Here is a 17,936-nt window from a genome sequence, read left to right as displayed (position 1 = left end):
ATTTCAGCACTAACATAAACATATAGGTAGCATTATAGTACTAGTCCGCTTCTGCGGTGTAGTGGTTAATGTGTGCCACTCCCGGAGGCCCGGTTTCGATTCCCGGCTCTGCCATGAAAGTTGAAAACAAATAGTACGAGGGCTGGAACGGGGTCTACTCAGCCTCGGGAGGTCAACTGAGCAGAAGGGTTTCGAATCCCACCTCAGCCATCCTCGAAGTGGTTTTTCGTATTTTCCTACTTCTCCTCCAGGCACCTAAGGCCACGGCCGTTTCCTTCCCTCTTCCTTGTCTATCCCTTCCGATCCTCCCATCCTCCAACAAGGCCCCTGTTGAGCATAACAGGTGAGGCCGCCTGGGCGAGGTAATGGCCCTCCTCACCAGTTTCATCACCATACTCAAAGTCTCACGTTCCAGGACACTGCCCTTGAAGTGGTAGAGGTGAAATCCCTCGTTGAGTCGGAGAGAAAACCAACCCTGAAGGATAAACTGATTAAAAAGAAAGAAAGAAGGAAAGAAAGAAAGATCATAGTACTATAGGGCTATAATCTATCATTCCCAAAAAAATATCTATTTATGGTTGGGACAACTGGCCTACCCACTTCCGGGGCCCATGAAAGAGAATTAAATATCTTTGTGGAGGGAAAAAGTTAAACATGATACAGTTAAATATTACTTCATCTAGTTTTCACAAGTCGGGCTGAGTGGTTCAGACTGTTGAGGTGCTGGCCTTCTGACCCCAACTTGGCAGGTTCGATCCTGGTTCAGTCCGGTGGTAGTTGAAGGTGCTCAAATACGTCAGCCTCGTGTCGGTAGATTTACTGGCACGTAAAATAACTCCTGCAGGACTAAATTCCTGCACATCGGCGTCTCCGAAAATCGTAGAAGTAGTTAGCGGGGCGTGAAGCCAGTAACATTAATTACATTTGGCTTTTAACAAGCTGAGCATATCAGGAAAGAAAAGTGTCCTGGTGACATTTTAGTCGCTCAATACAGGAATGACTTTGGGTGCTGTGACTTTTACTTTTTTTTTTGCTGTTTGCTTTACGTCACACCGTCACATATAGGTCTTATGGCAACGATGGGACAGGAAAGGCCTAGGAATGGGAACAAAGCGGCCGTGGCCTTAGGTACAGCCTCAGCATTTGCCTGGTGTGAAAATGGGAAACCACGGAAAACCATCTTCAGGGCTGCCGGCAGTGGGGTTCAAAACCCACTATCTCCCGGATGCGAGCTCACAGCTGCGCGCTCCTAACCGCACGGCTAACTCGCGCGGTATTTTTACCCTTCGGTTTATTGACTTGGCTTGTATAACCTAAAACTTAGGCTAAGTTGGATAATATTTTAATCACCTACATCACTATTTTCACCTGTGTGCAATTATGTTATTTATTTCATTAATATTATGATAATTATTATAATTGAGCATTGTTAACTTATAAGACCCCAACAGACAAGCATTGGTTTTGTGTAGAGTTATACATTTGTTAAATTCACGTTGTTTCCTTTCATGGTGTACACGCCTATTCTTTGTTACATTATAGAGTAGCCTATTTAGATATAGCCTAAATTTCTTTACCAATTAAGCTCTTCAATAAAGACATACATAACTGTCCCACGCCAAGATATATTGGTAGAATTAGAGCTGTCAAAATGGTTCATAACCCCTTTGATTTATTATCTTGACATGGATCACACAAAACATAGGTTAGGTTTGGAGAATACTTTAATAATCAGCATTATTTAATGCACTGTTTATTACTTTTTTTTTTTTTGCTACGGGCTTTACGTCGCACCGACACAGATAGGTCTTATGGCGACGATGGTTTAGGAAAGGCCTAGGAATTGGAAGGAAGCGGCCGTGGCCTTAATGAAGGTACAGCCCCAGCATTTGCCTGGCGTGAAAATGGGAAACCACGGAAAACCATCTTCAGGGCTGCCGATAGTGGGATTCGAACCTACTATCTCCCGGATGCAAGCTCACAGCCGTGCGCCTCTACACGCACGGCCAACTCGCCCGGTGTTTATTACTTTCATATTCCAAGATGTAATTGAAGCATTTAAATAAAGCATCATACATTAAAATTTAAAGTTTTACCACTAGAACAGCTGACATGGAAAAGTGATTTGAAAATTCAAACAAATTCATCTTACGTTAAAATCTTCAAAAAAATAAACTGTAGACTTTTCCGATATATCACCAGCATTTCTCCAGCTCGCCAAAATCCATTCCTCCCTAGTTTTAGCGTCTTTCGAATGTTTATAAACAATTTGTTTGGTATGGTATGCGATGTGCTATTGCACATCGGAACTCTACACCATTTATAAGTTTTCTGCCTCACTGTCTGCGCAGGATTCATTTTAAGTCTAAAACATACCACTCAGTGCCGCCTCTGTGGTGTAGTGGTTAGCGTGATTAGCTGCCACCCCCGGAGGTCCGGGTTCGATTCCCGGCTCTGTCACGAAATTTGAAAAGTGGTACGAGGGCTGGAACGGGGTCCACTCAGCCTTGGGAGGTCAACTGAGTAGAGGTGGGTTCGATTCCCACCTCAGCCATCCTCGAAGTGGTTTTCCGTGGTTTCCCACTTCACCTCCAGGCGAATGCCGGGATGGTCCCTAACTTAAGGCCACGGCCGCTTCCTTCCCTCATCCTTGCCTATCCCTTCCACTCTTCCCATCCCCCTACAAGGCCCCTGTTCACCATAGCAGGTGAGGCCGCCTGGGCGAGGTACTGGTCATACTCCCCAGTTGTATCCCACGACCATGTGTCTGAAGCTCCAGGCGGTAGAGGTGGGATCCCTCGCTGAGTCCGAGGGAAAAACCGAACCTGGAGGGTAAACAGATGATGATGATGATGATATACCACTCAGATGTATCAATATATTTTGTATACATTATTGAACCTTTTGTATAGCTGGTCTAACTGTTAACAGTGAAAATAAATAAATAAATAAATAAATAAATAAATAAATAAATAAATAAATAAATAAATAAATAAATAAATAAATAAATAAATATTCCACTCAGTTCATAACATGAACAAAAAATTTAGTTATAAAAACATTATTCAACACAGAATGAATGACATGTTGCATCTAATCAAGTGAATACCTGTAGATTCCTCAAATTGCCTAAAAAAGTTGAAAAATAACACAATTGCTGCATCTGTTATTAAAATTTATGATAAAAAAGGAAGGTACTGGAGATAAAGGAAAGGTTAAAATGATGGATAAATAATAGAATGTTTACTTAGCATTTTTTTATTATCACTCCAATGAATATTTAACAAACTTTATCCATTAAATGACTAGAAATTTAAGTTCTTTGGAACACTTACCATAATAAAATGTATTATAAAATATACATCACTATTAATGTACCCAAAACATCAACATAAATAACTGGAAATAGTAAATAAAGAGCTGTATATCTATCCGTAGAAATTGTAACTATTTTTGTTAAAGCGCTTGTAAAAATATAACCAAACAACATTTCACATTCATTTAATAAGTGTAGAAAAATATGTATACATTCATTAGCAATGCAGTGTAGGAACCAAAATGTCAAAAAATATTTCAAGTAATTTTCCTCAAGCCTTGGCTAAGGTGTTTACCCAGTTAGTCAAACCACTTAGTTTACCTAGCAGACGTAACCAGGCACAGCATTAAGCATTCCTTACCATACTTGAAGAGGTTATGAATAATGGCAGCCTTTAACTTCTACTCCTCCAAAGGCCTCCATGACCAGTCATTAAGATTGCTTAGAATTGTTTAAATAAAATTTAATTTAAATTTAAGTAAAATAAAATATTTCTAATTGATTAAATTTGTTACAACCACAACTACACTTTTAATTTCACTGGTGAGGAGGATCATGAAAATATTCTACATTCAATGCTACGGAAATCAATCTATTCAGGTACAAAGACATTCAAATCCATATTTATTCCAGAAGGTCCATTTACAAATGAACAAATGAAGGATGAAACTGAAGTTCTTTAAAAAATTTAGTAATGAAACAGAAATCACCTCAGAAAATCATTACCAGCATTCCATTTTTAAAGATAGCCTAAGCAATAATTTCTTATTTCATACGTAATTATTTCCCCATTCTTTCCATAAAACTAGAATTTCTTGGTCTATCTCAGTTTCCAACATTTTGGGTTATTCTATACCCTGTTAATCAGTTGTTTTGAAATAGAAATTAAAAAGTTAGATGTCTTTGGACTCAGGCCTAAAATCTGCTAGTTTACTAGTTTTCTTAGAAGAGCCAATGCAGAAGAGTTTTAAACTTCATAACTCTTTTTAAGAACAGCTGTTGCTTGCGCTGCGAGTCTGTCTCCCGCCAAGCACTTTGCCATAATGCGGCCAGCACGTGTTTTTGCACTAGATTTTCTGTACTTTATGTATATACACATGCTCACGTAATGAAAACAACATTAAGCTCTCAGCAGACTGCATAGGAGGGGAGCTTGTGGCGCCAAGAAGCACATAACAGCAAAGTGCTTGGCAAGAGATAGGCTAGCAGTGCAGGCGACCGGGCGAGTGAGAATCCCCCGAACATACCTTGTTCATTATTGGTAAAGAATGGTTATTTTCGTGCATATGTTCGCACATGGCCGAATATCTAGCATGTCTTACGGCATTTGTATGTTCTTTATATCTGACCGCTTTGCTTCTACCCGATTGTCCAATATAATTTCACTTGCTCCAGCTAAAAATATATATATATATAATATGTTCGGTATGCTATTGCCATATTATATCTCTTGAAAATGTTGGCCAAATTATAAGAATGTCTATTCCTACAGGTAAATACTATATATATTTTCTTTTCTTTTTGTTTCTCCAGCAATGTTTACGGTTTTGTTGATAATTCTATTTTTTACTTTCTTAACATACTTTCTAAAATAACCGTTACTCATTGCTATGTCATATATTATTTTCATTTATTTTTCACGCTGTTCTTCCAAAAGTGGAGCATTAACCACCCTGTTGATTAAACTATAAAATGTGGCCTTCTTGTGCTGTCCTGGATGTTTGGAAAAAACATGTTTACCGCGGATAGGCGTGTGTTATTTTGTAAATTGTGCAGTGTTAAAGTGAGTGCGGAAAGGAAGTTTGTTGTGCAACAGTACATTAAATGAAAAAACATCTGAAAGCTGTAATGAGTGCGAAGAACAACAAGTGATCACAGTTTCTTTGGGGATGGAGGGGGGGCAATGTACTACATCCAGCATATCATTATGTCCATATCCTGTATATACACTTCCAAGTAAATTAGGAGAAATTAGGAGATAATTATATTCGTAAAAATAGGAGTTAAGTAGCGAGCAGAATGGGATATATTACTTGTAAAATCTTTGTTTCACAGTCACCAGAATTCAGTTTTTCAAATATTTTGATGTCATTTTTTACTTATTTTATAGCATTTTTCATAATTTTATGGGCATTTTACTCATCATTTTCAGTGATTTTTAGGTCAACAACATCTGCCCCCTACTGATGAATATAAACATCAAACTGATTCCAGTAAACCTGATGTTACAGAAATAATAATAATAATAATAATAATAATAATAATAATAATAATAATAATAATAATAATAATAATAATAATAATAAAAAACACTGTGAAGAATCTTTATACACTCCTTGAGGAAACTGGACGATAGTCTGAAATGGGAAGACAATTACTGAACTTTGAAAAATACTTGTGGACTGAACAAACACCTAAAGAGTTGCTGGGATAACAAGTGTGTCTCTATTCTCTTTGGAGGGTGGATGAGCATATACAGGTGCAGGACACCCTCTTGGTCTTGAAGTGATATTAATGCCACAAATAAAAACTAAAATATTTTTCAGTACAACATCTGGATGTAGTATTCTCTACTCTTGCAAATACAATTTGTAAGATTGTAAAGCACTTTATTCACTATTTCCTTCAAACATGAAACAAATTCCAACTACTACTTCAGTTTTTTCCATGACACAGCCCAATGAAAATTCTCACAACAGGTTTGATGTGTAAAAACTTAATACCCTGGGATTACATAAATATTTTTAAAACCTACAAAACACACACACATATATATATACACACACACTCACTAAACAAATTCTCTAACATCGCAATGGAAGATCATAATTATCAATTTTGGCAATAACTGAGACACTATTGTGAAAATAACAACTATCATGATTTATTATTTTGGTAACCATGTAGATATGACATCAGGTTTTTAAAGCTTGATTTTATACACTAAATATAATCTGAATATCTTAAGGCACTTTTTCCAAAAGAACTTAGGATCGTTCAACCCATAGAGAGCTGCCTTTAATTTATTTTTCCTTTCCTTTTCCATTTTAAACAGACATGCCAGGTACTCCAGGGTTTGGGATCATATTTCAACATGATTGGCAGTTAAGGGCACTTAACTGTTGAATACCAATTTCTATAAATTTACTAGTAAGACAAATTTCTGGCACTCCAGTGTTTCTTAAGACTGATAGTGGTTAAAGAGAATTAAATACAGGGCAGTATTTTAAACAGAGAAATAAGGAATGTCAACAACCTCCATATTTATTTGAATACCCTACACTGACATTTCCTGATGAAGAATATCTTCTCATCATTAGGCCCTTAGACTGAATTTTATTTTCTAGTGTGTGGTTTGGAGATAGTATTTGTTACATCAGTAATTTTTTAAGTAATAAGAAAATAATTATTCAACAATTTATTCTCATCTAACTGGTCAAAATCTCAGATTTACTAATTGCAGTATACAGTTCATTACATCAGAACTTACTTACAGCAGAAGTTACTTATAGCAGCCAACTTTGGTTGAACAAACCTAATATGGAATTTCAATTGATCACAGCTTACGGGGACACTGAAGATACATTTAAAAATTTTTGTGCTCAGCTGTTTTTGTATGGAGCAGCCAAATCTAAAGAGAAATTCAATTGGCTGTTTACAGAAGAACTAAATAAAATATTATATCAATGTTGCAGAGAAAGAGCTCATGGTATTGGTTGAAGTATAATTTATAATTTCACTAATTTAAAGATGTAAGATGAAAATAGAGAGATGAAATCTCAATCATTTGTACTGATTTTGATGAATCCATTTTAAATAATGACACTGACAAGGAAACCCTTCCAACTGTAAATCTACGATCTGATTGAAATTTGGTACGGCGACTTCAGTAGGAATGCTTTATTCGGCCATATAAAACTTAGATGCCCAGGTGTATATTTAGCACCTGTTTTGGGGTGTCAAAGTTTGCTCATTTAAGCACCACATAGACAAGAGTGAACGGTGGGAAGCAGGTAGAAGTGGGGAAGTTATGTGTGCGTGAGAAAAAAAGCGTTAAACACGACCTGGCCAGCCGCCTCTACCCGCTAGACATACTAGACACCTGATATCTTAAAACATACAAAGAGAGTGTCAGCACTTGCTGTAATAACTTTAGTCCAGAACTCATTACTGTACAACCACAACATAAACATCATATGAACCAGGCTCTTTTCCCTGATGAAAGAAAGTAACTCATGGAACATGTTATACTTTGTAAGTCTAGGAAACAGATTGAGAGCAGCAACCTACCATGTCAGACTCCATGGATAGAGCATAAATAAAACAAAGACATAGGTACAAAAATTTTGGTTGCAACATTTGTCAGTAGAGGACAGAATAATTATGGTCATTGTTGGCAAATAGACACTGTGTGAAGTGAAGACAGTGGGGAGACAGACAAGAGAATGAAAAAAACAGAAGAAGCAGTCATCTAATGTTAAGGCCGGGTGCTTCCCTAGACCCAAGCATCAGTTGTTGTCCAACTTCAGAATCTCTAAGGGTGAAAAGATGAGAAGTCTTAAAAAAAAAAAAGAAAAATGTCGAAAGTGGTGGGTTTAAATATTGGTAATTCGTATCCCACTATCGACAGCCCTGAAGATGGTTTTCCGTGGTTTCCCATTTTCACACCAGGCAAATGCTGGGGCTGTACCTTAATTAAGGCCACGGCCGCTTCCTTCCAACTCCTAGGCCTTTCCTATCCCATCGTCGCCATAAGACCTATCTGTGTCGGTGCGACGTAAAGCCCCTAGCAAAAAAAAAAAAAAAACAAAAAAAAAAAAATATTGGTAACACACTTGTCTAATGAACTACAATTCACAAAAAAAATAATCAGTGAAAGGATACAAAAGAAAGACATTTGTTGAATTCAAGTTAGTTGATTTAATGATCTAGTTCTATTGTATCTTGCAAAAAATACAATACAGTAGAACCCTGATTATCCATCTCTTGATTAACTGATCACAGGATTATGAGTCACCCTTTCCATTTTTTAAATAATCAATAATTCCAGCTAAAATTCTGTGTGCCTGTTAGAATAAAATAAAGTGTGTCTTTTACAAAGGTAAAGGATAATATATAAAAGGACCGTGAGTGAGGCTACAGTATGATCTTCCCAGGTGACAAATTCCAAAGTTTTGAAGATAATGACAGCAGTGAATGAATTTTAGCTGTTGGACATAGAGCAGTAGAAGGGTCAGCAGAGCTCCTACCCAGCTTAAACTCTTTACGCTCAGCTTTCTGCCGTTCCCTGCACTTTTTGGTCCTTCAACCCTACTTTTTCTGAGTTTCTTGATCTGCTGTACAGGCCTGGGATTTATTACATCATGCTTCTTTTTTTAAGCTGATTTTTTTTAAAGGAAATATTCTTCGGTCAAAAATTTAGCAAAGTTCAAAATAAAATGAAATTTTTACTCCCTTGTCACAAGTGTACCTACAGATTTGAATAAAACTGTAAACTTAACCTGGAGCTAAAGGGTAGGTAAAGTATGTTGCTATTCAGACCTTGCAATCAGCTTATATTAATCTTGCCATGGGGAGTTTGCAATATGTACAGAGTACATAGATGGTGTTTGTAATTATATTAGGTTTTTGGCTTTTTCTGGTTTTGGAATACAAGGCAAATATGTGTATACAATTATTCTAAAAAAAAAAAAACAACAACAACGTTGTAGTATATGCAGGTGTAAATGTTGACACGTGTAAAATGACACAATTATATGTCTACTATACATCTGTACATTATCTGCAGAGGTAAGGACAGACCAATTTAGGATGTCTTGGAAACAAGTTGTAACATACCAATGTAGAAATCATGGACAAGGAAGTGAGAGAAGATACTTTTTCATCACATTCCTTACTTGTCTACCTGGACATTTCTAAGATTGCTTTTCAACTGTGTTCAGTGGTTATAAGTGTAAAAAGGAAAGTGCTTTCCTTATAGGATAAATTAAAAATTACCAGGCGAGTTGGCCGTCCGGTGAGGGGCACGCAGCTCTAAGCTTGCATCCGAGAGATAGTGGGTTCAAACCCCACTGTCAACAGCCCTGAAAATGGTTTTCTGTGGTTTCTCATTTTCTCACCAGGCAAATGCTGGGGCTGTACTGTAATTAAAGCCACAGCCGCTTCCTTCCCACCCCTAGGTCTTTCCTATCCCATCATGGCCATGAGGCCTATCTGTGTCAGTGCAATGTAAAGCAAGTTGTAACAACAACAAATTAGAATTTTTGGGGAAAAAACAATGAAGTCACTAAACTTAATCAGAAACAGCTCCCTGATTAATTAGGAATTCCACTGTCTACATTAAGAACAATATTAATAAACTGTGATTCAATCACTGCACCGTGATGTTAGGAGGATGTAATACTGTATCTACAATATAGTGTACCGTATTTAAATTTTGTGATTCAATAAAAGAGATAAGTCAATAAATATATACTCTTCTTTACAACGAGAAACATATAAGTTATGTAATTATATTACTTAGTTTTCCCCCACTTAATATGCAGTACCATTTAATATGCAGTTTCATGCAGTCCCTTGGGTCTTATCAAGGTTTTACCATACTATTCCTCTGAGAAAATATGTTTGTTTAGAAAGTGAATGCTGTTTATTGCATCTAAATCAAGTAATGCATGTAATCATAGAGTCTTTTAGAATCTGACTGTGCAACCGTGTGTGACACCTCTTCCACCCAGCACACCCAATTATGTATATTGTGCAAAGGATTCAAACTCCTACTGAATTGCATCATGCTAACTTTTTTTTGTCTGCACCCATACAGGCAGACTGAATTATAAGAGATTTTCATGTCAGAATTGCCAAGGAAGTTCAGAAGAAAGTTACTGAATTCTTTAAAAGAAAATAAAAATATGGTAAGAACAATCAAAATGGATTATTCGTCTTCTCCTATTATCCATTCCATCCTTCCCCTTCATTAGGACAAATAATAGAGATTCTACTGTATACAACAAATTCTGGAGACATTTGTAATTATATTATGGTGTTTGGCCTTTTCTAATTTTGGAATACAAGGTTAATATGTGTATACATACGACTACTCTAAAAAGAAACACACTGTATGCAGGTGTAAATGTTTACACGTACGATGACATGATTAAGTCTACTAGATATCTGTTCATTATCCTTCAACACTTTCTGAAAATTTAGTTACTTAAGAACTCAAAGGAAATCTCATTATTGAAACTCAAGTATTTATAAAAATTAGAATTCAGATACAAATATTACTTATGAGAGTTTTTCGAACATGAATATATTTTAAATGTCACTAGGACTAAAAGAAGTATGAAGAAAAATGCAAATATATGATGATCAGTACAATCACAATTTTGCAAAAATCTGAAACTTCAGGTATTTACAAAACTAACTGTAGGTACTTTATCTCTTGCCAAATGTAACTCTTTTCTACATCTTTATGTATATTAAACTGAGATCACAATACTTCTAAATTCACACCAATCAATTATATTACTACAGTGAACAACTGCAAGCTAAGTAACAGAGTTCAAGCGAGAGATATAGACTGAGACTATACTTTGGAATCACACTTTCACATCCAATAGTTTCCTCTCCCTTCAAGATAAGTGCATGCCAATAACATAATCTATTCTGTAAGGAAGACAAACTGTGAGGAAGCCTTATGTTTTGTGAACCACTTGCGGGTGTGGTTCCCCCGCACTTCTTTAGTTTCTCAAAGTATAGACACTTGGATTAAAGTCAATTAGCCATGATAATGGGTGGTTTGCGATCTTCTAGACTGAACCCTTACCAGTAGGCTGAATTATAAGATGTTTTCATGTCAAAATTGCTGGTGTTATGTGGAACATCTTTGGTCAAAGAGTTAGTTACTCCTGGCCTCAGAGGTGAAGATCATTAAACGAGTGTATATGATCCTGTGTCCAGTGTGGTGATGGCATGTCGTATGTTGTGCAGTATGCAATGATGATGATGTACGGAGAGGGTGAAACCTGATGTCAGTGCATAGTCTACTCCTGTTGTACAACAGCAAAAGCTCTGCTCAAAGCTTAATGTCCCAATCTAACAGACGAATCACCATCACTACCATCATATGTCCCCCCCCTTCCACATGAATACTGTGAGAAAGTATGGAATTGAACCCAGGATTTTGGCATGCAATTCAGTGATTAGGAATTGTATATGACTACCCATCTGGTGACCATTATCAATAAGGCATCAAAGTCTTACTGTATATGGTCTGACACTGTGGTTAGCTGGTTCGAGTCCCATTGGTGAAAAAAATATTCACCATCAGAATGTTGGTTGGGAGGGTAGGAGAGGTGGTGGTATACAATTTCTAATCACTAGATTGTGTGCCAAAAGCCTGGATTAAATTCTAAACCTCTCTGCAGTGTTCATATGAGGCATTTAATGATGATTCATCCATTGGATGGAGACATTAAGCCTTGAGCAGACCCCTTGGTGTTATCCAACAAGGAGTAGGCTATGTGTCAATACCAAGTTTCACCCTCTCCCTATCTCATCATCATCATCATCATCATTGCTCACCCTGATGTGCAGACTGCCCATGGGCATCAAATAGAAAGACCTGCATGAGGTGAGCTGAACTTGTCCTTGGAACCTCCTGGCAATAAAAGCCATACGGCAAATAAACAAACCTCTCCTACCTTGTCTACCAAAATTCTGGTGACAAACTTTTTCCATTAACAGGACTCATGGCCACCACAGTTTCCCTACAGTTTGTCTTTTACAAGACATAAACCCCCCAAAATATCACATCTATTATTCTGGACCATTAAAGCATCGATCTACACAATAAAATTCAAGTTCTTCCTTTCTGAGTTAATTAAATCTCTCGTGGTGTGTGTGTCAGGGAGAGTGGGAGTGGATGAAGAGAAAACTAAAACAGGTAAATTTTGCGATAAATAGCCACAATATTTCAACTTTACACTGAATCCTAACCATAGGGATGGAACGTTTTAAAAGTAAATATCTAACATGTGTTGATTCAGATTCAAAACATAACTACCTTGGTGAGCAGCTAGAAACACTGTCATGCCCCATCTACAAACGGTTGTGTATAACTTTTGTTACCTGCAGTATAAGTGTGTAACTGTAATATTGGGGTATGTACCCTGGAACTTGCCTGAAGCAAATGTAAAATGAAACAAGGAGGAGGAAAGAAAATATTAATGATGACTACCATCAGAGTCATGACTAAAATTTCAGATTTGTGAATTGAAGAGTTTGTCAATACTACAACCACTAATTTTTAATAAGCTTTTGTCATGAAAGCAAGACACTGCTATATTTATTCATACACATTTATGACTTTTACGTGGCTAATTATTAGGAATAAAATAAATATGTGCATAACAATCTGTAGGCAAGCTTTGGTATAAAAACAGATGGGAAGAGATACAATTTTCTGTACCTGCCCAAATCATCAAACAGTACACAAACACAGTGGATCCTTCAGTGTGTTTCTACAGTTTAATGATTTGGGTCTGTCACAACATCTGCCTTTCTTCTGGCAAGTCAGTAAGTATTACACCACACAAATAATAGAAAGGAACAAACAATTACACCAGCTTTTTCAACTTAGACACACAAATATATCTGTAAATCAAGACAATATGAGCACAAATTCTAAAATTTCCTGATCATCTTAACATGTACAAAATACTGCAAATCTATTTTAGAAATATAACAGGAATTAAAATGAAAATTGGAATTCATATTAAATCCATTAGAAGCTTCTAATGGAATGCTTCTTTGACAGTAACATTTCCAAATATACAATTTTATACCTAATATCAAGAGGGATCACACCATATTAAGTATGTCATCACTTGTAGTATCTGAAGATATGTTCTTGACAGGGGTTTCAGCAGTTTTTTCACTTGATTTAGCAAGATTATGAATACCTGGAAATGAAGCAACGTCTTTACTTTCCTCAAAATATTCTTCAATATTTGTGTCTTCTACATGGTTCTCAGTCTGTTCACTAGGCTGCTTTTGAGATTTTAACTTTTTTAATTTTGATTTTCTCTTTTTCTTAATGGTATCTCTTCTGTTAGATTCCAACTTTCTTCCTGGGTCACTTTCTCCATGAAGTGATTCTGATGTTTCTTTGGCTTGAAGAAGTTGGATTTCCATATTTTCATCCAAACTACGTTCATTCTGTAGTTGCTCTTCACCATCATCTACTAGATATGGAATTTTTGAATTTTTACCATTGTCATCAGACAAAATTGCTTTATGTTCATGTTGTGAGGATTTTTTCCTTTCTTTTTTGAGCAATAAATCTTGTGTGGAAAATTTCTGTTGCTGCTGTTCTTTCCAGGTTTCCTTTTTGTTTGAAGGATTTTTGGTTGAGTACTGCAAACTATCAGATTCAATTATATTTACACTTCTGATATTGGCATATATTTGTTCCTCAGTGTCTTCCAGTTTAATTTCTGTGTTTTCATGGAACATAACTTTATCACCTTTATCTTGGTCAATATTCTGTTCCTGTGTATGGATTTCACTTGACTCAGTATCAGGCAACAATGATGCCTCAGAAGAGATTTTACCTTCATCTGGATGTATTTCTGGGACATCAGTTAATTCTACAGGTTTCTCGACCTTTTTCTTTTGAATAGTCCTCTTCCTTGCAACAGTCTTTTCAGACCCATTTACAGTAGAAATATCTGGCGATGAAACAGAAATGTTTTCTTTAGTAATAACTTTTTGAATTTCCTTCATTTCTTGTCTTTTAATATAAGGTGAGGAGGCACTTACATCATAGTGTTCATGCTCAAGATTTTCTTGTAATGTTTCTGGTATTGCAGCAGATTCTGTATGTGTAATAGATTCCACTTTCTCTTCTCTTTTTCTCTTAGCTGACCCTTTAACTTTTTGTATGCGTCGTGATATTACCCTATCAATTATATCTTTTGTATCATTACTGTTATCATGTTCTACAAAATCTTTATTTACATCAGATCCAAGACCTTCATCTGCTAATTCTTGAAGATTTTCATGGTACTTTCGTAAAATATTCTTAATTTTTATTCTAGTGCTAATGGATGATTTTCCTTTGTCTTCAGTACTCTGTTTATCACTCATGTCAGTATCTTCCTTTAATGACAGTTTGGCTCCACCAATTTTCAATTTCTTCTCAATCTCTACAGTTGGATCAGTCCCTGTAGCCTGTTTCTGATTTCTTAACTCTACCGAACGTTCACTTTTAATGGTCTCAGATATTTCCTCCATTTCTGCACTCTCCTCCACAGGCTCACCTATGCTAATTGCCATGGATTCTATACCTTTCAATTGTTTCTGCTTGCTCTTTTGTTTAGTTGACAGTACTTCTCCAATTACTGGATCAACCTCTTTGTATAGTAATGGTATTCTGTTTTCTTCAAGAGGAGCCCCCATTGTTTCTGATGCTCTACTTGTCTCTGTAGATATGGTTTTCTTCCTGATAACCTTTTTTTGAGGTGTAGCAAGGGATTTTGCTTCCGATTTCACCAAGATCAAATCATCATCTTCTGCTTCCTTATATCTTTCAAATATTTCATCCAAAGTATCTACTGAACTATGTGGCTTATCACCATATTTCTTAACATCGGAAGGAAGAGTAAAATAATCTTCAATGGGCAGATTTTCTGACTTTTTGTACAGAGAACCTTTTCCATCAAATTTCACTGGTTTCTCACTAACATAAAGTTTGTCCTCAAAATCTGTAGGGTACTGATGTTTTGTATCAGAAATTTGATACCTAGAAGCAGTTCGTAGTTTTGAGTTTTCTCTAGTCATCAACTTCTCATCCGGTTTCATTTCTTTTTCACAGTATTGATCTTCTTGTGTTTCAAATATTTCATCCTCTACCACAACTTGAGGTTCAATGATTTTGGAAGTTTTAACACCTGCTATTTTTTTAAGCTGATATGGCTTATCTACCATTTCTCCTTCATAATTAAGAGGTGCCTTAGATTCTGACAGAGGTGTGGTTTCTGTACTAGGTATAGCTTTTTTGGTGCCAGAATACTTCTTCTGATTATGTTTAATAGAATATGCATCTTTTGACATAAGTTCTTTGACAAATAAGTCTTTGGATTCCTGTAACGTTTCCATCTTAGTATAACTCTGCACTAATTCTAATTCAGTTTCAGGTAACTCAGTACTAACTACTTCATCTTCGTCATAATCATCTGACAGCTCATCCTTGTTCAAGGTGTCTTCTTCACTAAAATCAACTATCTCAGGTGCAAATGCTTCTTTTCTTTTTAAAATATAAATCATTGGTTTAGTTTTTATTCTGATTGGAGGAAATGTGGTATAGTTAAATACAACCTGAGAAAACCCTTCCACCAAGTCCAATATATCATGTGTTCGTGAATATGGTTTCAAATTGACAGAATATTTACTCTTTGCTTCGATGAGTAAATGAGTGAAGCCCATCATCTCTTTGCCACCTGGTCTTAAGTTCTCACTTTTATTATACCTGAAAAACAACAACATGTTATTATCAGAAGGAGAAAACATTCTTTTTAATTACAGACTTTTATAAAGAACATAAAATATATGTTAAATGGGACAGTATACATCTTACTGTATATACAGTAGTGATCCTGAAAGGGATTAATAAAAACAAAAAAACAAAAATAGGAGAAAACTGATGTACTGAATTAAGGATGATCTAGGACAGACTGATCTGAACTTATGAAAAACAACTTTTCTCAATAACAAGAAGCTTCTGTTCAGCCTCTAGGAACTGGAATTAGATGACAACAGTTTCATTTTAACCAGGGTCAGGGGCAGTGTCAGCACATCCAGAAACTGGAATGCTTCACTCGTGATCGGGTGTTATTTAAAGTCTACTGTTGTTGTTATTATTATTATTATTATTATTATTATTATTATTATTGTGTTAGAAGTTTGAATCTTTGTGGTATGTTAGAGAATCTGCAGAGGGAAATGGATAGACTAAAATTATATGTACAGTAGAAGTCCGTTATAGTGAGAATTCACAATGGCGAAAAATTTATTTGCTACAGCGGATTGTCGTTATATCCAATTTTTTGTAAAAGTTGGGAAAAAACCCATACTCATTAAAATAGGTAGGAAACACCAATTAGTTTGTTCAAAACTTGAGTTCTTGTGGATGATATGCATATTACGGCTCATTTATTTAGTATTTTGCGAAATTTGATACTACGTGAAAGTATGTGTTTAATTTCATTCTGAAAAAAATTATAGTATCACTCTGGAGGCTTCTGTAGCAAATGTTTCTGTTTTCTTATTCAAACAGTGTCACCTAACCTAACCATATATGTATCATGTAAACATATTTCAAATTTAACCAGACCTGTGAAAATATAATCTAACGTCTGAAATCACTGATGCGCTCTGCCATATCTTGAGGTGCATCATGTTCTTACTTAATTTTAGCTTATAGTATTAAAATCAAGTGAATGTTTAGTTTATCCTTTATTTCTAACGAGTTAACAACTGCTATTGACCATGTTATTTACGCATTTATTACGAAAACATACTTTCCTCTCTCATTTCAAATTTTCTTTACGGAACAGCAGTCGGTTACGTCTCAAAACTCACGAGTTTCAAAACTCACGGTCTAAAATTAGTGAAAAATAGTATAAAAACTCATGACTACAAACTGGTATCTAAAGTAAACACGCTAACAAGTCTTAAAATTCATGACTCCGGACAGCAGGAGCTTGCGATGACCGCAGGACTTCCCTTTTTAGTTGCTCCTTATGACAGGCAGTGGATACTGTGGACGTTATTTTGCCAAACCCAACCCACAGGAGGAGAAAAATAATGGCCCGTGAATGAAAGAGACCGAGGTGTATTATTATTATTATTATTATTGTTGTTTAAATATTTTATTGTCTTAAAGCTAATATAATGCATATTTTACCTTTCACATAAATTTATAATAATGACATGTGGCCTCTGGGGAGGTCTGGTGCAGGTCTTTAGAGTTGACGCCGTATAGGTGACCTGCACATCTGTGAGGATGAGGCCCTACCTAAGATGAAGTCTAACGCTGAAGACGGCACGAACACCCAGTTCCCAAGCCACAGGAATTAACTAACTAATCTCCGACCCGACCGGAAATCGAATCCGGGAGCATGCAGCAGGACGACATAAAATTAAAGTAGGTATATTGCCCGCCGCTAGTTAAAAGAAACTGTCAGTTGGTGGTGCTGGGGCTTAGTTCCATTATGCGGCCAGAAGGCGGAATTTACTTGAATAAGGATTTTTTTTTTTTTTTTTTTTTTTTTTTTTTTTGCTAGTGGCTTTATGTTGCACTGACACAGATAGGTCTTATGGCGATGATGGGATCGGGAAGGCCTTGGAGTTCGAAGGAAGTGGCCGTGACCTTAATTTTTAAAATTGAAATAAATTAAAATCAATGTGGATGGTTGAATGGGGTGGTTAAATGGGAAGGACTTATTTTAGCCTATTTTAAAACTATATCTATTCATTGGAACAAAGAAGATTGAAGGATTCCAACTGCCACATCAAACCTGGTCGAAGCTGAACTGAATTAGAATGGGTCAAGGGAGGT

The 17,936-nt window shown here is 36.2% G+C and overlaps 1 protein-coding gene across 1 annotated transcript in view; it reads right to left on the bottom strand.

Annotated features, from left to right (window-relative positions):
* Nucleotides 1-3,248: 3,248 nt before the first annotated feature.
* Nucleotides 3,249-17,936, bottom strand: part of Alg12 (Alg12 alpha-1,6-mannosyltransferase) — a 125,109-nt gene continuing 110,421 nt past the window's right edge. Inside the window, exon 9 of the mRNA XM_067135256.2 lies at nt 3,249-15,845. Coding sequence (XP_066991357.2) covers nt 13,178-15,845 — 2,668 coding nt within the window. The 3' untranslated portion in view covers nt 3,249-13,177. The remainder of the gene's footprint in view (nt 15,846-17,936) is intronic.

Source organism: Anabrus simplex, chromosome 1 (assembly GCF_040414725.1).
Source record: "Anabrus simplex isolate iqAnaSimp1 chromosome 1, ASM4041472v1, whole genome shotgun sequence".
Lineage (NCBI taxonomy): Eukaryota > Metazoa > Arthropoda > Insecta > Orthoptera > Tettigoniidae > Anabrus > Anabrus simplex.
The sequence above is the reverse complement of the archived record's forward strand: the minus strand, read 5'-3'. Positions and strand labels throughout refer to the sequence as shown.